Here is a 27,559-nt window from a genome sequence, read left to right as displayed (position 1 = left end):
ACCATACGTTATCCATGCACCACATTACTAGGAGACAAAGAATACCCAAATTTCAAATTTCCTATAAACAGAAAAAGAAACAAGGAATTGCAACAAAGCTCCTGCTACTCCTGCATGCCTGTGGGTACAGAAAGCAAAAGTGATGGGGGTCAGGTTTAAAAGGCTCCAAGAAAAAGAGAAGGAAGCAGAAGACACAGAGGAAGTACGGATAAAATCATTCCCAGAAAGAGGAAGTACAGCACTACGTACACTAAAATACTTAACAGAGGCCTGGGACTTGGAAGTTCACAGCACTGGCTACAAGGAAGAAACTTAAGTCAGGGGGTTGACCAGAATGCCAGGACCATGCAATGACGAAAGAATAGTCTTTTTCAACAAATGGCATTGTGACAACTGGAGAGCCACATGCAAAAGAATGAAGTTCAACCTTTACTTCATACCATATACATAAATTAAGTGTAAATGGATCAAAGACCTAAATATAAGAGCTAAAACCATTAACACTCAATATATCAGAGTAAATCTTCATGACTTTGGATTTGGCAATGGATTCTTAAATATAACAACAAAAGCATCAAAATTAAAAATTTTTGTCCTTCAAAGGACACTATCAAGAAAGTACAAAGACAACTGACAGAGTGGGAGAAAATATTTGTAAATCATATATCCAAGAAGGTACTTATATCTAGAACATATAAAGAACTCTTACAATTCAATGTAAAGACAAATAATTCTATAAAAAATGTGCAAAAGATCTGACCAGATATTTCTCTAAAGAAGAGATGCAAATGGCCAATAAGCAAATGAAAATATGCTAGACATCATTAGTCATTAGGGATATGCAAATTAAAATCACAATGAGATACCATTTCATACTCACTAAAATGGCTATAATCAAAGTCAGAAAATAGCAAATGTTGGCAAAGATATGGAGAAATCAGAACCCTCATGCACTGCTACTCGGAATCTAAAACGGTGCAGCCACTTTGGAAAGCAATATGGCAGTTCCTCAAATGGTTAAACACAGAGTTACCACATGACCCAGCAATTCCACTCCTAGGTACATACCCAGAAGAAATAAAAATGTATGACCACATATAAACTTATACATGAACATTCATGGCAGCATTATTTGGAATATCCAAAAGGTAGAAACAACCCAAATGTCCATCAACTGATGAATTTTTTTTTAAAGGCAAGGAAGAAAATTCTCAGAACCTCAAGATAAAAAAATCAAATTACCTAATAAGGGTAAAAAAAAAAAAATTAGGTAACCATCAGGTCTCTTAAGAGCATAGTAAGAATAAAGCAGCATTTTCAAAAATATTCAAGATGGCTAGCCTGTTAGCTCAGTTGGTTTAGCACACAGCCTTATAACACCAACGTCATGGGTTTGAATCCCAATACCAACCAGCAGTCAAAAGGAAAAAAAAAAAAAAATCAAGGAAATAAAGTACAAGTTGACAATAAAAGAAGCAAACTAGTGATACACCCAACAAGATGAATGAATGTCAAGAGCACTCATGTAAGTGAAAGAAACCAGACAAGGTAACTATACACAATTATGATTCCACTTACATCAAATTCTAGAAACTCCAAAACTATGGTGACAGAAGGTTAATCTGTAGTTGCTACGGGTTGACAGCAGAGGGAGAAGATTAATTACAAAGAAGCATGAGGGAGCTTTCTGCGTGAAAGAAACTTTCTATAGCTGCGATCAGCAATCTTCCATAAAGTGCCAAATAGTAAATATTTTAAGCTTTGCAGGGCATATAGTCTCTCTTGCAACTACTCAACTCTGCCATCATAGTGCAAGAATAGCCATAGGCAATACATAAATAAAAAGATACAGCTGTGTTCTAAAATACTTATTAAACCAGGAAGCAGGCCAAATTTGGCCTGTGGCCTATAGTTGGTGGCCCCTGTTCTATATCATGATTAGGGTAGTGATTATACCCTAATCATGTTTGTCATTAGGGTAGTGATTATACCCTAATCATACCCTATATATGTTTGTCACATTTTTCAAATTGTATTCTTTAAATTGGTGAATTTTTATGTAAATTATATCTCAGTAAAGCTGATTTTTTTAAGTATAAGCCAAGAATTTTATTCCCAGCCAAGCTGTAGTTCAAATAATCAAGGCTACAGAAAAAATGTTTTGGGGCTGGCTAGTTAGCTCAGTTGGTTAGAGCATGGTGCTGATAACACCAAGATCCAGTGTTCCATCCCTGTACTGGTCAGCTGCCAAAAGAAAGAGAGAAAATGCTTTGAATGTGCAAGAACTCACAGAACGCTGTACACACAAGCCCTTCCTGAGGAATCTTTTAGAGGATGTGCTTCATCTAACCAAAAGACAGCCAGGAAGACATCAGCAGAGTCCAATTAATGGTAGAGCAAAAACTAAAACAAGAATAGGGACATGGGTAAAATAATAATACTTAAATGTGTATGTTCTGACAAAGTAGAAAGAATGCAACTAAAAACAATGGGAGGAGAAAAACAGAGAAAAGTAGAATTAGATCACTGACTTTAATATATAGATAATAGGAGAAATCAAAGGATACCATTTAATATTGATAGACCAGATAGTAAAAAGTTAAGAAAAAGGTGGATTAAGGATATTATAAAAGGTTACAAAAATTCCAAATACCAAAATAATATTTTTTAAAATAAGCAAACAAAGCACATCAAATAGACAAAAAACATTGTAAATAGTCATAGACTGGAAAAGACAAATGTATACAATCTTTCCATTTTAAAATACAGATTTTACATAAATTAACTCAAACAGAATGTATTGTTTCTACACAAAGAAGCTTAGGCAAGCTACCCAAAAAGATTTTAAAATAAAACAGTGAAAGCATTAAAAAAAATTTTTTTAAAGCAGAATAATAGATACATCATTTACTTGTTTACCATGTGCCAGACACAGTCCAAAGCACTGTACATAAACTATGTCTTTTAAGTTTATGTAAACTAGTTTATGTAAACCATGAAATAATCTTATATTGTCTCTGACAAGCCTAAAAAGTAGGCACTAATATTACTCCATTTTACAGATGATAAAATTGAGATCAGAAAGACTAATTAGTTAAGTAGTCCACGACCAAAGAGCAAATAAGGGGTAGGGCCATTCAAACTGAGATGATGTTAGACTCCAATTGACCATTTCAACATACAGCTACTAAAATATTCAAATACCTTAGTGAGTTCTGCTAATTCATTTCCCAAAATAATTCTTGAGTGGTTCATTTGCACTGAAATTAATTCAAATTCCAGAGGGATGATTCACAGACTCTCAAGGTCACAAGATCTTAGAAGACATCATGGCTAACTTCTTCATAAACTGGTACCACGCTCTCTACTCGAAAAGTTCCACTAATATGATTCTTGCTAGCTCAAAGAACAGCCCTTTCCACATTCAGACCATTCTGATTATCACAAAATTTCCCTTTATTAAGGTGAAATCTCCCTTTTTATAACTCACTTACATGAACCCTTAGTGCTACTCTCTGAAGCCAAAAAGAATATTTAGAATTTTCTATCTAGCCAACCTTTTTTACACATCTGAAGATAGATCATGACCACCCTAAGCCTTATTTTTTTCAAGTTAAGCAGACTCACTCAGCACTTCCAATTATTCATTTGTTTTTAAAACCATCATCATATTCACTTTATTCACTCTTCTCCAAATGGATTCTTAAAGTGTTACATCTTAAATCAAGCATATTACTCCAGGCACATTCTAAAAATCAAAGTAAATTAAAGAGATCATTCCCTCAAACCAGATAATGTACTTCTATCAAACTCATGTGGGTTTCTTTGGCTCCTTTTCTTACTCTATAGGTACAGAGGCATATAGAATTTACCAAAAACCTAAGTTGCTTTAAATAGCATGTAGCCAATCTTTTTTTTGGGGGGGGGGGTGGGCAGCTGAATGGTATGGGTATCGGAACCCCTGACCTTGGTGTTACCAAAACCATGTGTCAGTCATTTTTTAAAAAGCTGAACACATGAAAACTCAGAATAAAGCTTTATCAGGCCATGACTGAGTGGTTTCCAAAATTTTCACCACAAGGTTCTTGTTATTTATTTTTGCCCAGCATCCCATGTTTTGAAAGATATCTAAAACCAAGCTACATTTACTAAGTTATTAAATAATTTTCCAATTTTGGGGAATCTATGACATATATAACTGTCACTGCCCTGAAATATTTCTAGCAAACAACAAAGTAATTTGATGTTTTACTTAGTATATATAGTCCAATTAGGGATACAAGCACGATTACCACTAGGCTTTCTGAAACAGTGAACAGCTTGAGAACCACTCCTACCGAATCTGCCTGCAGCCCGAGGGTCCAAGGACCCTAATTAAATAATTCTAATCATGGCTAATGTTGGCCCAAACATGCAATTGATCCAAAAGAGAAGCTAGGATTCAAAAAGAATGAAGTAGAATCCAAGCTATAAGATGAATAATAAAAAGCTTGAAAAGGACCATGTTAAGAAGGTATATGCTTCTCTTCCCAACTTGAGGGGGGGAGAGAGGCTCAGAGAATAAATCAAATTCCAGAAAAAAAAAAAAAAAAAAACACTATACAAGAGCCATGATTTATATATGAAAAAAATTAAAATGTGGCATGATTTCAAGCAACTGATGAAGTATAAAAAAAAACATTTGACATCCTCTTCAATAGTAGGGCAGTCTGTGATATTGGAAACAAAGAGCAGGGAATAAACTCAGCACACTACACAGCTCAGGAAAGTGTTGACGCAGTCATAAATATTAACGATGGTTATTGATTTTCAAATTTTAAAATCAATAAATAAAGTGCAGAAGATTTATTTACTGCTCAGAACAAAATGTAAATGCTATCAACTCTGACGATGTAAAAGAACCAATAGAAAACTGGGAAACAAGAGGGGAAGCTCCCTAATATCCTTTCTTACAAAGTTGAGGGGTTAAGAGGTAGTGTCAGTTTATAAATTATGGAACAAGAGATAGAGGTCAAAGTATATTACAAAGGCGGTAACCACAAAAGAGGAACCACAATGATGATATAATTATTGGGGGGAGGGGGAGGTTTTCATTGCGTAAAAAGTCATCCATCTTGGCAGTACATCAGCAGATGATGTCTAAAGTTGATAAAACATGAAATAGCACTTTAAGCATACGATTTAGAGATATGAAGATAATCAGCAGCAGAACAAAAAACATAGTTAAAAGTGGTTCAGTATAGGCAATGAGTGTGGGGGTATGGAAGAATGTTGCTTTTCATTTTAAGTCCTTCTTATACTTTATATACATTACTTGACTAAAAATTAATCTTTTCAGTTCTCCTAACCTCATTATCATATAGTACGTGTGTACACACACATGCACACACACAATTAGTAAAATGTATCAGGGATTCCTTTTCGTTCACAGCGACGGAATTTTAATTGGGTGCATTCTCTAGCCTCCTTGTAGTTATGTGCAGCCTTACAATTAATTTCTTGTCAATGAAACATATGCAGAAATTATGTATGCAGATTCTGGATTATGCTCTTAAAAGGAAAGGATGTTTTCCTCTCTCTCCTGTTTACCTCCTCAGGGACTACGGAGATGGTCCATATGGATTACGGAGATGGTGGAGGTAAACTATCTTCAACCTTGCAGATGAGAGAAAGAGCAGGGCAACAAGAGATAGGGAGCATAGTTCTCCCACACCATGGAACCACCATATTAGCCCTCAATTGCTTACACTTGGATTGTTATGACAGAAACTTTTATTTTGTTTAAGCCATGGTTAATTTGGTCTTTGTTACAGCAACCAAACATGTATCCTAAAGTGCAAGGCATATGAAGAGGAAAATGAAATTAGCCTGAAGAACAAGACTGGAGCTGGAGCGTGAGAGCAGGTTGTACTAGGGTACTTCAAAAAGCTCATGGAAAGGGCCAGCCTGTGTCACTCGGGAGAGCGTGGTGCTGACAACACCAAGTCAAGGGTTAAGATCCCCTTACTGGTCATATTTAAAAAAAAAAAAAGAGTTCATGGAAAGACTTGTATTATTATTATTATTATTATTATTATTATTTTAATTTATTTATTGAATCAAAATCTATTATACATATTTTGGGGGTTGAAAATTGAGATATGTTGATCAAATCAATATTACTAGCATATATATTGTTACAAATCGTAATTATTCTTCATGCCCCTTGTCCAATCTTACCCCTTCCCCCATTCTCTCCCCCCTCCCCCTCTAATTACCCTAGATTAATTACTTCTCTCCTTCTGAAAGAATAATGGTTACTCTGTTGATTTGTTGCCTAGATGATATGTCCAATGCTGAGAGGTGTGATCATGTCCCCTAATATTATCATACAGCAGATGCTTCTTCTGTCACTCTGAAATGGGCTTTGTGGAGAGAGACATCCTCTTCTTTGGTCTCTGCTGGTGACTCTCCTTGTGTCAATGCCCTCCACTGGTTGGCAGACCATCTGCCTGGTGGTTGTGGCATCTAGCCACTTTCATGGCAGCCATGGTTGTGGTGGCTGTGGTGGGCCACCAAAAAGAGGTGATGTTTTTGCCATGCTCCTTGGCACTGGCAGTGTGCCTGGTTGTGGGGTGTGTCTGGTCCCCTTCTCCATGCCTCTGGTTCCTGGGCGGGCCCTGAGGCGCTGGCTCCATGTGCCTGGTTGTGGGAGGAGGGTCTGATCCCCTTCACCAGGCCTTGGGTCACTGGGCAGGCCCCAAGGTGCTGGCGCAGTGTGCCTGGTTGTGGGAGAGCAGCCTGGTCCCCTTCTCCATTCATCAGGTCCCTGGGCTGGACCTGAGGCGCTGGCACGGTGTGCCTGGTTGTGAGAGGAGGCTCCGGTCCCCTTCTCCATACCTCAGGTCCCTGGGTGAGTCCTAAGGTGCTGGTGTCATGTGCCTGGTTGTGGTTCATGGAAAGACTTGTATTATCTTTTAATTTTATTTTTCTATAAACTTTTTGAAGTACCCTTGCATAAGACCCTAAAGAGGTCTGAAAGCTAAGCTTGCAGTTTTTAGCCTTGATATGTTAAGTTTAGGAAGGCTGAGCAGAAAAGTGGCAAAACAGAAAGCAGTACGCGAGGAAAATCAGTATGTCGTGCAGAATGGATCTGAGGGGAGAGAAGCTGAAAAGTATAACAATCAGATACCAGGTACATCACTCCAAGTGTGAACTAAGAACCTAGGCTGGGATGGTATTAATGAAAATACAGTGAAAGGGATGGCTGTGAAGGCATTTGAAAGAACTGCTGAGTTAATCTAAGGATAATCTGAAAGAAAAAAATCAATGATTATTCTAAGATTTTTTATCTATGAGAGTAGAAGAATGGAGGCAACCCTGGAAGAAATGAAAAAGAGAAGGCCTGTATTGGTATGAAGTATTGAAAATACAAGTAAGAAAATAAACTACAGATGGATTTCAGGCCATTTAGAAAATTTTTCTAAGCTTGGTACAAAGTTACATCTCAATAAAAGAAATATTATCTTATTATATCCGTTTACAAGACTTGAACATCTGTTAATCATCTACCCTACATTTCTTCTCAACTATCAACATGCCTTGGAAAACAATAAAAAATTTTAAAACTTTCACCTTTTCCTTCCCATCACAAATGATCAGGCAACATAGGTGTTAAGAAGAGCTTGAGACACTCCCATTACAGAAAGTCTAATTCATACTACAATCAAAGAATTTTATTTGATGGCAATTATAGTAAAACACGAGATTATTTAAAAATATACGTTTCTCTATATCTTAGTCACTTTTAATTGATACATAATGTTAAATTTGTTGTTACACTATTTCTCAAAGAAGTATATGTTCCTTAGATTCCTTTACATCTCTGACAAACATTTATGCAAAACTCTAAAATGCAGGTAACATTAGAAGTCAATGTTAAAATGTTAACTTCTGTGGCTCGCTCCTAAAACACACACTCACCACAAGTGATTTCATGCAATCCATAATGCTATTAAAAATCACAGAATCTTGGATTTGGAAGGGTCCTTAGAGATCTAGTTCACATTCAAATCTGATGACAAAATTCCTCCTACAATATCTCTTACAGTGAAATGGTCAACCATTCTTTGCTGCAACATATTCATGTTGGCGAAAGCTAAATGTAATACTAATAAAAATATCTGCAGCAGTACAATGGAACCTTTCCCCTCCTACAGCCTACAATCACATTAAACAGAATGTAATACAACCATGCACCTAGATTTAATGCAATCCAAAAGGAACTTTCTGTGATGGCAGATATGCTATCTGCACGGTCCAAAACGGTAGCCACTAGCTTCATGTGGCTACTGAGCTCTTGAAATGTGGCTAGTATGAGTGAAGAACTGAACTTTTTAATTTTATTTAGCTTTAATTAATTTAAATTTAAATATACACATTGACATTAAAATCCAAAAAAAAACCCCATATAAATTAAATCTTATTCAACACACTATAAATTTACTTACTATATGTATTCTAAGATTGACTTGAAGTACATTAAAATGAGGAGGTATTTTCTGACTGTAAATGAGGCCCCAATTTCTTGGGATTTTACTAGTTGGTTATATTGGTCCCATGTGCACACAAAAGTAATGGAATATTAAGAATAAACGCTCTTTTCCACTAGCTAAACTACTAGTGTCTAAGAACTGATGCTCTAAATAAAATAAGTGATTTCAATCTATTTGTAAAAGTAAATGCTTTTAGCATACAAAAACTACAAATTATCATAATTCTTACATATTCAAATACCTATTAAAGTTTGAATATACATATATTTGAATATACATATAAATGTCTTATACATATCTCCAACCTAACATTCCCCAAAATAAAATCCTGATCTCCCATACTCCCCCCACAGAAAACCCTGCTGCTCACTCACTTAACATTTCCAATTCAGAAAGTGGCAAATTATTCCAGTTGCCATGGCCTAAAACCTGTGTCATATCCTTGCCTCCAATCTTTCTCCCACACTCCAAATCCTAATCTAGCACTGGCTATTTCCTCTGTCTGGAATGCTTGTCCCCCAACTCTATTTGTGTGTCTTGTTTCTCCCCCTCCACTGAATCTGTGCTCAGAAGATACCTTAGTGAGGCTTTCTCCCCTACAATTACAAACCTACTACCTCACACTCTCTATGCTCCTTCCCTACTTTGTCACTTATCATGTGACAGACTATTTTTCTTGACTGCCCCTATTAGAAGTAATCTATAAAACTACAAGATCCCTACACTGGCCAGCCACCAAAAAAAAAAAAAAAGAAGTAAACTACAAGAGGAAGTGTATGTTTGTTTCATTCACTGCTAGATCCCCAGTGCCCCACATAAAGAAGGTTACTCAAATATCAGCTGATTGAATGACAAAGCCTATAAACATTATATATGAAAATGACACAATCAGGCGCTGCCCAGTAGCTCAGACAGTTAAAATGTGGTGCTGACAACACCAAATGCCAGGGTTTGATCCCTGTACCAGCCAGCCACCCTGCCCCCCCAAAAAAAAATTTAAAAAAGAAAATGACACAATCAAGGATGCAAATGAAACATTAAGTGGAAGTAACTGATGCATTAGGGCAGTGGATTGAATTTGTTTTTACAAGTTAAAAACAGGCAAAAGAACACTTGTTAACATAGTTTTAAGTGGCCAGTATGGCATTTGAAGTCTATTAGTTATGAATTAATCTTCCACAAACGCTCTGGTTTACATATCCGTTCTAGGAGACTACCTCATCTACTCCTGCTACCCCTTCCTAAATTTTACCATGGCTTAAAATTATCTCAAGAAAAGTAGAAAATAAACTCTAACATAAACATTATTTAAATTGTTGTATCACCTGAATCAAGCAGGTTCACAGTTGTTTTAATTTAAGCTAATTTGTTTCATGAGAATATTATCAGCCCATAATTATGAAATAACTATTTTTCTTTCTATATACTTGCACTGTCCAATATGGTAAACACTAGCTACACATGGTTATTTAAGTTAATTAAAATTAAATAAAATTTTAGTTCCTTAGTTGTCCTAACCACATTTTAAATGCTCAGTGCCACAAGTAGCTAGTAGCTACCACATTGGACAGCATACAGAACATCACAGAAAGCTCTATAGGGCAGGACTGCTATAGACGCTTTCTAAAACTTTAAAGCATAAAACCGATTTAGCTGTAACATTAGCAAAATCTAACCTTGTAATTTTCAATTATTTACGTCAGTAATTCCGAAAATGTGGTCCCTGGACCAGCAGCAGTACTAGCACCACTTAGGAATTTGTTAGAAATTCTTGAGTCCCAGCAATCTGTGTTTTCACCAAGTTCTCCGGATGATCCAGAACATTTTGAAGCATGCTCAAGTTTTAGAGTCACTGTTCTGGGTTACTAAGGAGCAGTTATCATAACATACGCATGAGATAATAAGAAATCTACAATTACAGTCTAAAACATCCTATAAATGATATGTCAGCTATGAAATTATACACCATATTTCAATTATGTCTTCTAATGCAAAAGAAAAACTCAGTAAATATTTTCAATAAATTATAATAATATTTAAATAAATCATTAACTTCATTTTTTAAAAAATTAAAACTGCAGTTTGCTTCCTCTTCCAATTTGCAGATTCCTTTTTATTTATTTTATTTATTTTTTTATTATTATTATTTTTTTTTTTTTGTCTTTGTCGTGACCGGCACTCAGCCAAGTGAGTGCACCGGCCAGTCCTATATAGGATCCGAACCTGCGGCGGGAGCGTCGCTGCGCTGCGCTCCCAGCGCCGCACTCTCCCGAGTGCGCCACGGGCTCGGCCCTGCAGATTCCTTTTTAAATTATAATATAACGTCAACATAATCACATCTTCATCTTTTTCTAGGTTTTAATTAAAGGCCTTTAATTTAGGAAGAATACACACAATGTAAAGGAGACATTTTCATATTTTGTGCCAATTGCAATTTTCACATGAGCAAATATTACTTTTGTAATAAACTAATAAACAAAAAATAAATCTATTAGCTATAATTACTTCAGCAAGAAGTTGAAACTAAAGTTGCACAAGGGTTACAAAAGAGGCTACACAACTTGGGTATTTTAATTTCCTCATACCAATCATCTATTTAGCATAAACCTGAATATTTGCAATATCAACATCCATGTATGTTAAATATTCCTTATTAAATTTTCTAACAGAAGAAATCCTAGAAATTTCATCTAAGAACAGTAATGCAATACATTAAAGTGGTTATAAAACCAGTGGGAAAAGATCTAGTCTTGGCTTACCACAAATTTGGCCCAAAAAGGAGAGACTTTAAGAGCCTGATTGGTTACAAATTTCTGCCACAGCCAAGTGTCTAGTGTGATAACCTACTAGTGGAAAACTACTTAATCACAATTCGTGCATACAATGTTTCAGGAGTGTATACTGCAATAGCAGACACTCAGATCATGTTGAGGAATTTTATAAAAATATTAACAACATATTGGGCTCATGTGTACTCCACAGGATCCTAAATCACACTTAATACTATTGTCTCAGCACATAAATGTCCATGTCCAATCAATCTCCTTCCATAAAGTGAACACTGACAATACCTGACAAAATTTTGATATCTAAACATTCTTCATTACCAAACACTAAAGACACAATTTCCACATGTTAAGTATTGTTTTAAAATGTCAAATGACTAACATATTAACATGTGCCAAACAGTACTAATTATTTCTCTTTCACCTCTGTATTCCTAGCACAGATCTAGGCATATAATGGACACTTCATTGGCACTTGCGTAAAAAGGAAAGAATATTACATTCTTTGAGAGGATTCAAAGGTTGGTTTTTGTTTGTTGGTTGGTTTTAAGTGGGTCCCAGCCATCAAGGAGGTTACAAATCGAGTTGGGAGATAGGACAAACACATGAAAAACTAAATAACACAGGACAATTACAAATATCACATGGCAGGATATGCTTATTTGCAAAGTCGGTGGCAAAGAAAGTGCTATAAATTCTGATCAGAGTGAGATTATTATGGACTGCCTTCCTTCTAGTCTCCTGACCAGAAGGCGGGATATACTTTGATTTAAAAAAAGAAAGTGACACAGCACTCATCCCACCCTAAAATTATCAGCAGAGGAAGGAGTACAATAACTAAAGAGAATGACACAGAAAGTTAGAATATTCCACACGCATAATGGTTTGCTGGAGCCAGGACCTCTAAAAGCTCCTGAAATACAAGTCTCTCAGGAACAGCACCCCCTGATTCTTTCTTCCTCCGCCCCCCACAGAGCTCTCCACTGGACAGCCGCCTGAGAAATCTCTCCTAGCATCCGCAGTGGCAGTCCTCTCATCTGCCTCTCCCTCCCCTCGCCTGTATCAGACGGTGGCATCTCCCTCCAGAGGAAAAAACGGAGGGCGGGGGAGGCAGAATAAGAGAAAGCTTGCAGCGAGGTCGATTATGAAAGAGGAGGAGGAAGGTGAGAAAACGCAGGGGGCGAGGGTGGGGTCCCCTCAGTTCCAGCCCAGTTTCTAGGAGGCCTGCCCAGACCTCTGCACCCCGAGGGCACGCCCCTCGCCTGCCGGCCACGGACGGCCAACTCGAATGACAATCCCACCACCTGTGCCGCCACCCTCCCCCAGGCCCGCCAGGAGATGACTGCCCCTGCCCCATCAGCAGCGGCCCCTTGCTCTTTCTCTCCTCTTCCCGTCCACGTCGCCGACGAGTGACAGGTCCCCGGGGAGGCCATCGCAAGCGCATGCCATTGGGACTACCGGTGCAGCCCTACGCCAAAGCCCTCCAACAGGCGCAAGGGGTAAAGCGCGGCGGGGTGGGGTAGAGAACGTTCCGGAGGCCTAAGGGGACCCGCTTCAGGCCCAGCCTGACCCAGCTGCCCCACACCAGGCGGGGGTGGCACTTACTGCGGAGATTGTGGATTAGCTCCGAGTGGCTGGCGCCGCCGGATTTCCAGGCCATCGCTAAGCACACCCGGAGCAAATACAAGACCACCTTCAGCGCGGCGACGGTGCCCAGCAGTTTCCCCAAGAGTGAGACCACCTCCCACACGGTCACCGCCCCACTCGCGTCCCCGCTGTAGCCGCCGCTGTTACTGCCGTCGCCGCCGCTGCCGCCACTGCGCGCTCCCGGCATCCCCCGCGGCACGCATGCGCTCTGTGACGCCGCGCGGCCTCGGGTGCGGCCGGGTGGGGCCGGAGGCGGGGAAGGCCCGTCGCCCGGTCGCCTGTGCCTGTGGGTGCTGCTGCGGCTGTCCGCGGGCCGCAGGGAGGCGGGGCTGAGTCGGTGCCGCCGCCGCGCCGCGCCGCGCCGCGTGCCCCTTTCGAGGCCACGGAATGCGCACCGCCTTCGGTCCAGGCCGGGCGACCTCCGGCGCGGTCCGCCGCGTTCCTGGCTACGGCTACGGTCTCCGAGCGCGGCGGGATGGCGGGGCTGATCTGTGTTGCCGCTGCTGGTAGCTACGCAGTCGCCGCTGGGTCAGCTGTCGCGAGCGGCGGGTCTGCTCCTATAGCTGTCCAGATTGTTAGATGGGGGGCTTCCTCCCTCCTGCCTCGCCCAACCCGGCTGACTAATGTTTAGGTGGGTTAGAGCCAAGGCTCCCTACGGTGGAGCCTGAGTGAAGAATAACAACAGTCTTAGGAAAACCCAAAGCAAAGGCCTCTCTTGACCGAGTACACCAGCCTCTGGCTTGTGACAAGCACGTCACTATTGGGTTAAGCAGAGACTTCGGGACCCAGGTTTTTTCTCAACAATTAAGCACATATTCACAGAGTGGAAGTGTACCGTGACATGGGGGCGGGGGTGGCGAATGCTTTGTTCATTTAGAGCAATACAAACGAAGAGCCACAACAGGTTAAAAAATACCACACTATCGTATGGTGAATGTTATTCCCCTAACGCAAGTGTGCGTTTTCAGCTAATTAAGCCTCACACATATTCCACCGTTAGACTGGGCACCAGTTTATTACTATCAGCTCAGCAAGATCATGAGTGAGAAGCTGGCAGGGAATATGGCCTGTCGCATCCAAATTGCTGACTCCTAGTTAGAACGGAGACTGACGGAATCCAGCCATCAACGTGTCCGGTAAACTTTAAGGAAGGAAACAAAGCTATACGAAGACAACTATGCTACGACGTCAGCAGCAATTTTCAAATTCTAGTTCTTAACCAGATTTTGTCAGCTGTATCGCTCAGCCTGCTTCCAATCCGAAATATACGTACCTATTTTCTGGGATTCTGTGACCATAAATGAACTATGCACGAAACAGTGTTCTTTACTTAAATATTAGGAATAAAACTGTCGGTCTGGAACTCTAATCCATTTAATTTCTGTTTCATCTCTCTACAGTTTTCTGATGGTCTTCTGAGTGGAAGAAAAGTGAAGTCTTTAATAGGAACCCGATAACTATCTAAAGCTAACCTAGACGGATTGCATCTACGTGCAGTGCTTCTTCCACAGGCTGTCGCTATGAAGTAGGATTACCAATATCAGATAAAAACAGCAACACCGTGGCCGATTTTGAAGAAACAGCCAACATACAGTTATGAATACCTATAGTGTAAAGGAGATATTTTAAAAAGATGAATAAGCCATGCTTCTTGTACCCAGTTGCTTTTACATTCTAATTAGGGGATCTGCGTCAAAGGAAAACTATCAGAGGGTGAAATATAAGTGCCTTTAGTGTTCTAGATATCAAGTACTGTGTTTATTTAGATCATGGACTAGGGGCATCAGTAAAAGGCTGATCCTTGAAGAATGGGCAGGATTCTGAGAAGTAAAGAGGAATGGAAGGATATTATATAGGTGTAACTAAAGCACAGAAGGGACTTACAGTATTGATTCTTGGGCCGTTGACATTAGATATTAACAAACTCATATTTAATTGTATTCCTAAATGAATTGACCTAGTTTATACAGCTAGGCAGTGGCCATCGAAACTAAAATTGGAGTCCAGAATTCCAACTCCAGGCCCTGACAGTGTGTTTTAACAACTTTGAAGCAAAGGATTTGTTTGGAGGACAAAGAGGGGGAGGTTTAGGATAATAAATTGGCATGTTAGTCGAAGTATTTCCATGAGAACTTAAGGATTTTGAATCGTTTCTATGCGCAGTGAAATGCAACTGAATGGTTAGGTGTGGCTATAAGGTAGTTTCTCCTGCATTAGATTTTACTTTATTTTTGCTCTTAAACTTGTTTTACATTGCACAATTACATTATCTCAGTGTTCCCAAACTGAGTTTGCAGATTAGGAACAGGTCCTACTACACAAGGTCCAAGGCGTTCTTTCCTCTGTTCCAAGCAGCTGAGGACAGGTGTCGCCTCCAGTTGGGGTCTAGCAGCACCGACACCACCCATTGACGAGAATTGACTCTCCGCAGCCACCGTCTCCTTCGTGAGGTCCCATCCAATCAGAGCTTCGCAGGAAGGGGCGGGGCAAGGAGGCGCGCGTTGTGCTTCTGGCTGTGTCTGCTGCGGTTGCTTTTGGCATGGGGGAAATTTATGCGAAGTTTGTGTCTCAGAAAATAAGCAAAACCCGCTGGCGACCGGTGCCTCTGGGGAGCCTGCAGACCGCGGAGACCTTCGCTACGGGCTCTTGGGACAATGAGGTACCCCCCCTCTCCCGTGGCGCGGAGCCCCGGCCGCCTCCCTCTCTCCGGTTCCCGGAACCACGCCCTCGCCGTCCGCGCGCCACCTCAGCTTCTGGCTCCTCTAGCCCTTCTCCGTTCCCCCACCCCTCTTCTGGGACATGGTTGCACTGTAGCTCACAGTCAGCGATGTCGTGACTGAAGACCATTTGTCTGAGGTGCTTTTGAAGCAAGGTCGCCTGAAGACGATACAAATTTTACTTTCCGAAAGTTGACGTTTGTATCATCTCAAGGTAAAACTTTCTCCTTTACAGGAAAATTATGTTTCACTGTGGTCTATTGGAGATTTTGGAAACTTGGACTCTGATGGAGGGTTTGAAGGAGACCATCAGTTATTATGTGATATCAGACACCATGGTGATGTAATGGATTTACAGGTAAATCTATGTAGTATTCAAAATCTAACTATTTAAGAACTGAGTGTAGTACATTTAGAGATGCAGAGGACCTTAAAGTTTGCCTAGTGTCATGCCTGGTTTCAAGGAAACTGTATTCTCTATAAGTTATGATTTGCCCAATATCATTTAGCCACTGAGTGGCAGAACCGGGACAGGGAATTAGATTAAACCATAGTTTATTAATTGGCCATCTGTATGTGCCAAGTACTGTTTTGGAAACTTCACATAAGTTAATTTAATTTTCATTGTATGACTGTGAATCAAATATTGTTATCTCTGTTTATCATATACTACCATAAACCAAGACTAATATCTTTTGAGCATGTACTATGACAAATACTGTGCAGGGCGGTTTACATGGTTTTGTTTTTTGAATTCTCATAACAACTCCCAAGAAGGGATTAGTACTCCCATTTTAGAGTTTTACCAAGATTTAGAGAACATGACCAACATTTCAAAACCAGAAAGTAGGATGAGATTAAGTTTTCAAATCCTGATCTGTATGACTTTAGAGACCCTGTATTTTATTCTGTAGAAAGCTGCCTAGCCTCAGGAATGATATTTCTCTAAAGCTTTACTGTGGTTGTGTAAAATTAAATCAACTATAGGTGAATGATTTTAGGAAAAAATTACTATTATTTATTCTTCATGAAAATACTTTTATTTGTATAGTGGTTTTCACTTTCAAATCTAGTAACACATTTCATTTGCTTAGCATTTGTAGACTTTTTGCCTTTTAAAGTAGTTTACTAATTGAGTTAAACAAATGGGCTTCCTCCCTACTAATATTTTTGAATCTATAACAAGTAGCAATTTTCCATTTAGTTTTTTGACCAGGAAAGAATTGTAGCTGCTTCATCAACAGGATGTGTAACAATTTTCCTTCACCATCCAAATAACCAGGTAAAGAATTTTTGTTTGAAGGTGAATTTGTATTATAATTATTTTTAGGAAGGTTTAAAGAAGACTGTGCTTAATAATTACACAAATAGTAAAGTTTTATAGTCTTAAAACATGAAGGGGAAAAATATCACTGTTACATTACCCACTTTTTGGTAGATTAATTCTAGAACCTTGTTTGTGTGTGCTTTTATTGAAATTGGATATTCCTTAAATAAATTCTGTTAGTTTAGAGCTGACAATACGATATTCTGGCAGGTGCTTTTCCTGTAAAGAAGATAGAGCACCTTCTAGCTCATATCATGATGGAGAACAGGAACAGTTATTTTGCTTTTGTGGATAGAACTCAGGTCTTAATAAGAGAGGATCCACTATGTGAGGACTTGACCTTTTTTCAGTGGTTTTCTTGTGTGCTCAAGCCTGAGAGTGCTGATCTTCAGATAACACGGTGAGGGCAGTTCTTTAAAGTAGCCCCACTTGTAGTAACACAGTTTTAAGTCTCTGGAAGAGAGTGCTTATTTATGTTTTGGGATGAATAAAGGTTACCTTCTTAATAGGTATGCCTAGTAAGTATGAGGCCCAGATCGTGTTAAGTATTTTTCTTAAGGGAGTCATTTAGAAAAAGCTATAGAGATTTATTTCTTAGATGTTGGCTCACTCCCATAATTTAAATAGTTGCATGGTACCTAAAAACCATGTCTTTAGCTTGAGATAAATATGGGACTTTATTGAACAACATTCCTTTTGAATCTAATTCAGTGTACATAGAACTTTGATGGAGGTAGTTTCTGGACTTCAGTACTTTAAAGTACAAAGGAAAAAGATATTTTTTTCCTAGAGGGGTGTGAGACAGAACTTAAAAATACTCTTGTTGGGGAAAAGTGCTAGTTCATTAGAATTTTGCTTAATACTGTCCTCATTTCTAACAACTAGACTCTGTCAGTCAACCAGCAGTGGACAACAGCTCACTACCACACAGGTCCTGGTAGTCCTTCCTATAGCAGTGCACCATGTACAGGTATTGTATGCGATAACCCAGAAATTGTTACCGTTGGAGAGGATGGTCGAATAAATCTCTTCAGAGCTGATCACAAGGAAGCTGTAAGAACTATAAGTAAGAAAAACTATTATATTTCTTTCATCTATCACATAGTGATTGAGCATTTATCATATGCTAAGTAACCACAATGTTAAGTGTTTGAGTGATATAAAAATATACAAGGCAGTATCCTTTCGTCAAGACAGTATGTTCATGAGGCCAATATGAATGACTGACTACATTCATAATTGAGAGAACTTTTTTTGCGGGGCTAGAAGGTATTATCAGATAGAGAATTGGGGAGCAGGTGGCAATTAATTTAATTTACATTCTAGACCACAAGTAATAATAAAAGATGACACACCAGACAAAGGGAATAATACAGAGGCAGGATAAAACCATATAGTGAAGAACAAAAAGTATAGTTTGACCTGACTTTAGATGTTTATAAAAGGACAGATGAAAGGTGAAGCAAGAAAGGTAAATTTGGGCCAGGTTGCAAAGAGACTGTCTCAGTGCAAAACCACAGAGTTTACATTTTTTAGGTGTAAAACTAAGGAGCAATTGAGAGTTTTGAGCAAGGGAGTAATATACTCCATGTCATATTTTGGGATTATTCTAGTCTTTTTTTTTTTTTTTTTTTGGTGGCTGCTGGATATGGGATTCCGAACTCTTGACCTTGGTGTTATCAGCACCATGCTCTAACCAAGTGAGCTAACCGGCCAGACCTAGAAGGATTATTCTGGTGTAGTGGCTCTCATCTAGCTTCACACAGACTTGCCTGAGGAGATTTTTAACAGTCTGCCACCCTAGACCTCTTGGATCAGAATCTCTAGGGACTGAGCCCATGAATCAGCTTTTGTGTTGTTTATCATGATTTTTAGTTCTGAGTTACATCACTTGTTAATTGTTGTGGATTATTGCCTTGTGACAATGTGGAGTGGCAGAAAACAAAACTTTATAAGTATATGTTATGTGGCATAAGTTCTAAATACTCTAGGAAATCAAAGAAAAGGGCCATTATAACAATCAGGAAGGACTTCATGGAGAAGGAGAGTTCATGAGGGCAAAGATGAATAGACTTGACATGAGTCAACAGAGTTATACAAGGTTAGGGTGAGCTCTTCAGGAAGCATTGGGTTTTGGCCCAAAAGAATGGAAGTTCTGGGTCAAGGACTAGTGGGAAATAAAATTGGATTTAGAGGAGCTTGAACAACTATGTCAGAAATGCAGGGTAACAATTTTAAGAGAAAATAGAGAAAGAAGAATATGTGAAAACCCAGTCCTCCATTTAGAAAACAGTTCAGATGTCCTGTGAGTGATATTTTTCTATCAGAGGAAAGTCCATTTAAACATGTACATTACCATGCACTTTTTTATAGAAATTAAATTGTGACTAAATTTCATTTGTAATATTTCAATCAATAAAAGAAATGTGATTTAAAATATTCTTAGAAAAAAGTGACCCCTTAACACTATCATTTTTAAATTTATAGACAATGCAGATAGCAGTACACTCCATGCTGTAACCTTCCTTCGAACTCCTGAGATTCTTACGGTAAATTCAATTGGACAGTTAAAAATATGGGATTTCAGACAACAAGGAAATGAGCCCTCTCAGATATTGTCACTGTAAGTTTTGATTTGTAATTTCAGTAGTGTGATGCAAAATTAATTTGTTCAATTATTTATAGCAACCAACTAAGTCATATTGTATTTTAATTGCATTTTAAGAGAGTAATCCCTGATTAAATTAGATAGGGCACTTGTAACTTGATGGGCTCACTACTGCCAATGCTTCATTCAGTAAATATTTGTTGTATTGATTCAAAGCATTTATCTCTTTGAAGTTTATATTATTTAATGGAGAACCTCTTTCTGCTTATCAAATGATTGTACTGATAGTGGATAAAATACGCTGTAGATGTTATTAGGGAAAAATACAATCCAAAATATTTTTTCTTAGCAGAAATCCCCCTTTCTAGGTGTGAAACTCTTTCTTCTCTCTTACGAAAATAGAATGTGTCAAACTAAAAAAATAGTTATATAAATTAAGCATTAAATAAGATAGTAGTAAAGAATATTTGGTATAATTGATATATGATCTTTTTTTTTAATCTAAAAAATGGAAATGTGTTTTGTGTATCTTACCATCAGATTATCTTGCTTCCCATGTCTCCAAATTGAATAGAGAATGAATAATTTTGACCTTTAATTCCAAAATTTTTTTTACTATTTAGAAATATATTTCATCTAGTTTAATTTTTAGCATCCCTAAGATTCAACCGTAGCTCCAGCCACAAAGTTGGCACTTAACTACTAGAGTAAAATGTGTTTCTTGGGTTATGCAAAGATAAATCATACTTTACCACATATGTGATGTCATTGTATCTCCCACAAAAGGACTGGTGACCGAGTGCCACTCCACTGTGTCGATAGACATCCCAGCCAGCAGCATGTTGTAGCTACTGGTGGCCAAGATGGAATGTTGAGTATTTGGGATGTTAGACAAGGTACTATGCCTGTATCTCTGCTAAAGGCTCATGAAGCTGAAAGTAAGTATTGTGAAAATAGAGGAATTTTTTATTGGGTAAATTGTATGACATAAACACCTTTCCGTAATGATACATATGGATCATCTTACCTAATAGCTTTTAATGGCTGAATTGTATAAATGTAAGTAGTTAACTCATCCCTTTTTATTTGACAGTTAAATCCTTTAACATGTTTCATTGTTATATTCAAAACCACAGTGGATATTCTTAGATATTCATCTTTATTCTCTTATTTTCTTAGGATAATTTTTTTTAAGTAGAATTTATAGGCCAAAAGTTTTGCATAATTTCGAAGCTGTTAATGCATGTTGTCAGATTGTTCTGCATAAAAATAACACCAATTTACATTGCCATATTTAAGTGTGTGAGAATGCCCTTTTCCTATGCAGATGCAGGCTGTTTTTTTCATATTTGATAATCTGTTGTGTTCCTCAATTTATTATTGCATCATTTTTTAACAAAAACAATATATTATATGCTATTGTCTGTTTTTTTCTATTTGTCGTTTGGTATTTGGTGGACATTCTTCAGCCAGACAGAAATTTTCATTTTATCATTCTGTCTTTGATATCATACCAGAATGGATTACATTTTTAAATTTCTGATTTCAAAGAAGTTTGTATTAAACCTTGCTAGAATAAAAGTACAAGAAAGCATACATTGAATCAATATTGCAACTTCTTTGTTTAAGTAAGTTGCTTTCACATTATTATTGTAGAAAGACAAATGACTTTAAGATTATATTCAAGAAGCAAATAAAAAGATAGAAAAGTGTTTGCCTCTCCTGGGTATAGATCTGCCCAGGAATAAAATGGATAAAAGAGGAATAAGGTGTGCCCTCATAGCTACTGATGTTGGCTAACTCAGTGGTAGATTTATAAACTTTCAGATCTCTTCTTAATAGCACCTTTTTAATTGCCAACCTATATGTTAAGCAAGTCACAGAAATGCAGTGGTTTGTGTTTATCCAGAATCCTGGCTGGAAATGAAATGAGATGTTTAATAGAGGTTTGTTTTCTAATTTGAAAATAAATACTTAAAAACTAGATTTGGGCAATCTGCTATGGCTCTACAGGTGGTTTCATTTTACTTTGTTTTAATGAAACAGTAAGAATGTGCTTTACAGGGACTCACACAGAACACATTCTTCTCCTGAGGAAGGTGACTTTTTTATGTTTTGTGGCATGATACTTAATTGTGGTAACGTCAGAATGAAGATGGCCACCTTGCAAACTTGTGTCATTAACTTTTTATGCCACACTTTAGGCACTTTCTTTACTAATTCTTTAGGCCACCTAGTTCAACTCACAGAACCTTTGTTCACAATCTACCCATTTTATCATCTACACACTGCAGGTAACTTCCTAAGGAGTCCTAGCTACAAATTGACTCCCAGATGTCTATGAACATACAAAGATCCCTTCAAGTTTAGAGCTGAGGGGCATCCAAATTCTTGGAACATTTCTAAGTTGTGATTTGCTGGGACCTAATTGCTATTTCTGTGATAGAGACCAGAAGTGTCCAGAGTCTTGGCATATGCCAATATTGGATTCTGCCTGTTAGAAATTCATTTGTATATTCCTTTTATGGTCTTCTCTCTCAGTCTTTCTAATAATATAACCTTCATATATTAATGACATAGGAACTGAAAATAAGAGAACTTACCAATTTAAAAAATATTTATTTTCAATATTATCCCATGATCATTCTTTTTCATAAAAATGATTTAGCAATTATTTTCATTCATTTTTCTGGCCCAATACACAAGTAGATTTTCTTAGCTTCTTTTTCTTATCTACATGTTATAGCCATTAGTAATATTTTGTCTTTTCTTTAATTCTGAAGCCTTTGATTTTATCACAGACTTGAGATTTGAAGATATGTGATGGAGGTTAATGGAAGATGATGCCTACAGAAAGGTTTTTAATGTTTTTTGTTCAGCTAATCTGCACAGAAATAAGCTTCTCCGTTCTTATCTCTTAGTGTGGGAAGTTCACTTTCACCCATCCAACCCAGACCATCTATTTACTTGTTCTGAAGATGGATCCCTCTGGCATTGGGATGCCTCCACAGATGTACCTGAAAAGTCATCACTCTTTCACCAAGGTAAACTATTTTAATGAAGGTTCTTGTGTGTAATTTAGTTATACTTTTAAATACCAAATTAAACATTTTTATATTTTTAACATTAGAGGATGACAAAATGTTTCCATCCTCCTTCGTCAGGGTAAATTCTAGTATCTTAGTTCTTGGAATCTTGCTGTCAGCTACTTACTACTGTACTGTTGATGACAGCAATGCTATAAGCTGGCTCACTTCAGACAGCCAAAGTTCTTCTTTGTGAGTACCATTGACCTGGGCCCTCACGCCGTAAGGCACTAGTAACTCTTTTATATCACATTGCCAAGGCAGGGTGTATGGCAAGAAGAAAGTAGAAGTTTTACATATTAAGGTTTCTGATTTCTTCTCAGCTTAAAAGGCCCTATCTCCTGAATAAAGTCAGCAGTAAGTAAAGGTCAGTCAGAAACTACACACTTGTAATTAAGGGTTTGTTTTTTCTTTTCTTTTTTTTTTTTTTTTTAAAGATGACCGGTAAGGGGATCTTAACCCTTGACTTGGTGTTGTGAGCACCACGCTCAGCCAGTGAGCGAACCGGCCATCCATATATGGGATCCGAACCCGGGGCCTTGGTGTTCTCAGCACCACACTCTCCCGAGTGAGCCACGGGCCGGCCCTAGGGTTTGTTTTTTCTTTTGCATTTTCAAGCTTTCTATTTTTGAGGATTTGTCTGTAGTTCCAAAGTTCATTTGTTTCTTCATTCAGAAATGTTTGTTGGGGCTGACCTCGTGGCTCACTCAGGAGAGTGCGGTGCTGGGAGCACTGAGGCCATGGGTTCAGATCCTATATGGGGATGGCCGGTGTGCTCACTGGCTGAGTGTGGTGCAGGTGACACCAAGCCAAGGGTTACAATCCCCTTACTGTTAACAAAAAAAAAAGAAAAAGAAAAATGTTTGTTGAATGCTTACCACGTGGTAGGCATTCTTCTAGGTGTTGAGGCCTACAACAGTGAGCAGAGCAAAAAGTAACTACACACATAGAGCAAATATTCTAGCACACAGTTAAGAAATAGATAATATATCATAAGAGTCCAGTCAGAAAATCAGAAACTACCCTGGATTTAGAAGGAATTGGTTTCATGTGTGTTAGAAGGGCTGGAAAAACAAAAGGGAATAGGAGGGGTAGGGAGAGAACCCAAAGGAAGAAAGGATAATACCCAGAAATCAAGTGTTAACACCTCTCCTCTGCTGCTGCACTGTTGGAAATGCTGTCAAAGTTGGTTCTGGATGAGCAGAGAAGGTATCATCTCAACCAGGCTGGAACCATTGCCAGTGTTGTTGTTGCCAGAAACCTGGAGCAGGAAGGGAGCTGCTTCTCTCCTCCTCTGCCTTCCTGTCACCCACCAGTAGTACCTCCTTGGCAGGGCCCATCTGGACAGCAGATGGCAAAGGAGCCTGGAAAGTGGAGTTTGCAGATTCCTACTCCCTGCAGTCCATAGTGGAGCACAGAAAAGTGGGAAAAGGGACTGAAAGCAAAAAGGAAAATAACTGGGCCAAATACATGGGTAATTACTGTGAAGAACAGTAAAGCAGAGTAGGAAGATAAGCAATAATGGTAGCGGTGAGGGGAGCTACTCTAGCAAAGTGTGATAGGAGTCCATCAGAGAATTTTGAGCAAGGGGGTGGCATGATCTATATTTGCAAAGAATCACTGGCTGCTGTGGAAAATAGACTACAGGAGGAGGGATGAGAAACTCAGAAGCAAGGAGACCAGGAAGGAGTCTTACCACAGTGGTTCTAATATGTTAATTTTCACAGTACTTAAAACCAGTGTCAAGTATAGGAGCAGTAAAAGATAAACAGAAAAACCATGGGGAAAAAATTCTAAAACTTCTCCAGAAAAGTACTGGAGAAGTATGGAATGTGTGGACATGTCATGTGTGCATGTCTGCTGACTTCATTTATGGAGAAACTAACAGTTTTATCTAAGGATTAACTAAGTACGTGGTTTTTACTTCCTTCCTCCCCTACCCCACTATCTTTCATTTGAAATTTTACTGATTAAGGAACCTAGGTTAGACTGGTACTAAAACAATTCACTATATTCCATGTCTTCTGTTGCAAGGCACAGTACTAGACACTGTGGAAAAATATAAAATATGCAACCCGCCCTTAAGAAATACTTAATTTAGCTATGGGGAAAGGGCACTGAAAGTTAAATCATGATATTCGAAATGTTATAAGGGTGGGGCTGGCCAGTTAGCTCAGTTGGTTAGAGCGTGGTGCTGATAATACCAAGGTCCAGGGTTCTATCCCTGTACCAGCTGGCTGCCAAAAACAACAAAAGATATATTACAAGATAGTAAATTAATGGTTCATACAGTACTGAGGGTTCCAGGAAGGAATAGAGAAACATAAAGTAGAGTTGTCTTCAGAAGTTTCTTAGAAGAATAAAAAATAAATTAATTAATTTTTTTTAAAAAAATTTCTTAGAGAAGGAACTTGAGGTGGACTTAAAAAGATCAGCAAGATTTAAGCCTACTAGTCTTTAAGCTCCAAGACATGAAGGACTTCATCTTGTATCCCCAGCACTTAGCCCAGAGCCTGGCATGTAATAGTTGCTCAGCCATTTGTTGAGTGAATGAAATCTGTCCTTATTTGATCTGACGGAAAATTGAGAGGAAAGAAGATTGCAAATAATGGCTAAAATTGAAATATACTGCCTCTGCTTCACTTAATTCTGTATTAAATTCAGAGCACTGTTCAAGATAAAAAGTTTATAATCTAGTAATGTTCTAAAATTCTATTTTTAAAAACATTTATTTAAAAAGGGTAAGAATAAAAGATCTGAAGCCAGAAGATTATAGTTTTAGATGTGTAGATACATATTTAGAAATATATTTTAAGAAATATTCATTTAGAAATATGTTCAGAAATTCTTTCTCATGATCATGATTTTTTTATTGCCCAAGAGTTTACTTACATTTTTGTGTTTTATCTACATTTTTGGTCTCTTTTTTTTTTAAATCCTACTGCTGCCCATTTTGCTACCTTTCTGAGACTTTCCACTAAAAGATCAAGAGAAAGACAGGATCAAATTAAATCTTTGGCCGGCCGGTTAGCTTACTTGGGAGAGCGTAGCGCTGGTCACGAGTTCAGATCCCTGTACTGGCCAGTCACCAATGACCAAACAAAAAATTAAGTCTACTTTGCCTGAAGACTTCAAGTTTGGTATCCATATTATCCCATGGAAATTTGAGTGTTTAATATCACTGAATAAGCCTTTGATCAAAAATGGTGATATATGATAATGAATTATAAGCCTGTTATTCTTAGAATTAAAGAAGTTGAAATCATCTTCTCTCTAAAATACCAGTAGAAGTTTGGATGTTTACTAATATAAAATTAATCTTGAAAGGTTTATTTCCCTTTTCTTTTTTTCTGCCAGGAGGAAGAACTAGTACTTTTTTGTCTCACAGCATTAGTAACCAGGCTAACGTTCAGCAGTCTCTTATAAGTTCCTGGCTCAGCACTGATACTACAAAAGACCGTATTGAAATCACAAGCTTGCTTCCTAGTAGGACTCTATCTGTGAACAGTTTGGATGTTTTAGGTCCTTGTCTTGTTTGTGGAACTGATGCAGAGGCAATTTATGTTACTAGACAACTTTTTGTGTGAAAGTACTGTGATTATAGGATTTTCAGTAAAACATCCTTTTGAATTGCAACTCCGTACAAAATTCTGTTATTAGAAAATGTGAGATTTGCAGGGGAAACATCAGTAAACTATTGTTAATGTTGCTGTCTAGTTTCGGCTTTCGGTAGTTGTATACTCCCAACTAATAAGCTGAATGGTGCAGAATCTGACAGATAAAAAAGGTCAGAGGAATCCTTGTGTTGATGAGTAAGTTGCCTTCAAACAGTCTACTGTCAATAGTTCGTGGAACCAACTCTTAATTTTTTATATTATGAGACTTAGTCAAAACCACCAACAGGTTTCTATAATTTTTATCAACAGCATATGGAGTATACCCCTTCCAGTGGCATTAGCCAGTGTTAATGTTTATTCTTTTTATTGCAAGTATTTTCTTCAATCCTTCCCCATTTTATTTCCTTAATAATTTTAATAAATTTTTTCGGAAAGAATTGAGTAAAGCAAAAATGACAGATTTATAGACATGTTCCATTTTTTTAAAGATGAAGATGTTTTGACAAGTTTATTCATTAGAATAGGTTTGACCAGAACCCTGTCAACTGCCTAGTCCCAACTTTTTTTTTTCTTCGAAAGAAAAAAGAAAAATACATTTTTCCTAAGGATTTTTGCTTTTGTTTAGTTTTACAATGTAATTGAAAATTGCCAAACTGTACGTTGTGCAATAAAGTAGAATTTGATATTGATAAGTGAACTGACTTCAAACTAAAATTCGAAAGATAACAAGTGTGATAATAGTATGATAATGTAGTAAGAGTAAAGAATTTTACTATATTTATCCTTACCTAATATATTAATGATGGCCTAACATGTAGTGTTTTAAGACAATTTTATGATATTGTCTTTCCAAAGTTTGTTAGATTAAATACATTATTTATTGACCTAAGACCTTAATGACAAATCACTGCTATTACACAATTGAAGTGTGTGTGTTCATTTACTTTATAATTCCAATAAGAGTATTTATGGTAAGGTTTTGCTTTTCTGTCCTGATAAATATTTTCAGTTTTTTTTTTTTTTTTTATGTCATCTTACCTCAGGGTTTTTTTTCAACACTTTAAAATGAAATATATATGTATCTGCTTTTTTATATATATTTGGCTCAAAAATATTTGATTAAAGATAATTAGTAACTTTGAATTCCAAAGAATTGGAGAAGGAAAGAAAATGTTGCTGATAGGAATTTTTTCCCTCCTATCTTCCTGCTGAAGGAGCTGATAGAAATTTTTAATCT

At 37.9% G+C, this 27,559-nt stretch overlaps 2 protein-coding genes across 4 annotated transcripts in view; one reads left to right on the top strand and one right to left on the bottom strand.

Moving 5' to 3' along the window:
• PCMT1 (protein-L-isoaspartate (D-aspartate) O-methyltransferase) overlaps positions 1 to 13,154 on the bottom strand; it is a 39,674-nt gene extending 26,520 nt beyond the window's left edge. For both annotated transcript variants that reach the window (XM_063096410.1, XM_063096409.1), the window contains exon 1: positions 12,926 to 13,154. In XM_063096410.1, coding sequence (XP_062952480.1) covers positions 12,926 to 13,154 — 229 coding nt within the window. The remainder of the gene's footprint in view (positions 1 to 12,925) is intronic.
• A 2,303-nt stretch (positions 13,155 to 15,457) lies between these two features.
• NUP43 (nucleoporin 43) lies at positions 15,458 to 27,234 on the top strand. 2 transcript variants are annotated; one of them, XM_063097717.1, is made up of 8 exons: positions 15,458 to 15,626; positions 15,920 to 16,042; positions 16,889 to 16,966; positions 17,897 to 17,981; positions 19,499 to 19,634; positions 20,406 to 20,557; positions 22,541 to 22,663; positions 26,063 to 27,234. In XM_063097717.1, exons 1-8 carry the CDS (start codon positions 15,507 to 15,509, stop codon positions 26,290 to 26,292), a joined length of 1,047 nt encoding a protein of 348 aa, XP_062953787.1. In that variant the 5' UTR covers positions 15,458 to 15,506; the 3' UTR covers positions 26,293 to 27,234. The 2 variants fall into 2 exon arrangements, with proteins under 2 accessions (XP_062953787.1, XP_062953786.1); XM_063097716.1 differs by having other exon boundaries at positions 17,897 to 18,077.
• The last annotated feature ends 325 nt before the right edge of the window (positions 27,235 to 27,559 follow it).

The sequence above is a fragment of the Cynocephalus volans genome, chromosome 5, assembly GCF_027409185.1.
Source record: "Cynocephalus volans isolate mCynVol1 chromosome 5, mCynVol1.pri, whole genome shotgun sequence".
NCBI classification, from domain to species: Eukaryota; Metazoa; Chordata; class Mammalia; order Dermoptera; family Cynocephalidae; genus Cynocephalus; species Cynocephalus volans.
The sequence above is the reverse complement of the archived record's forward strand: the minus strand, read 5'-3'. Positions and strand labels throughout refer to the sequence as shown.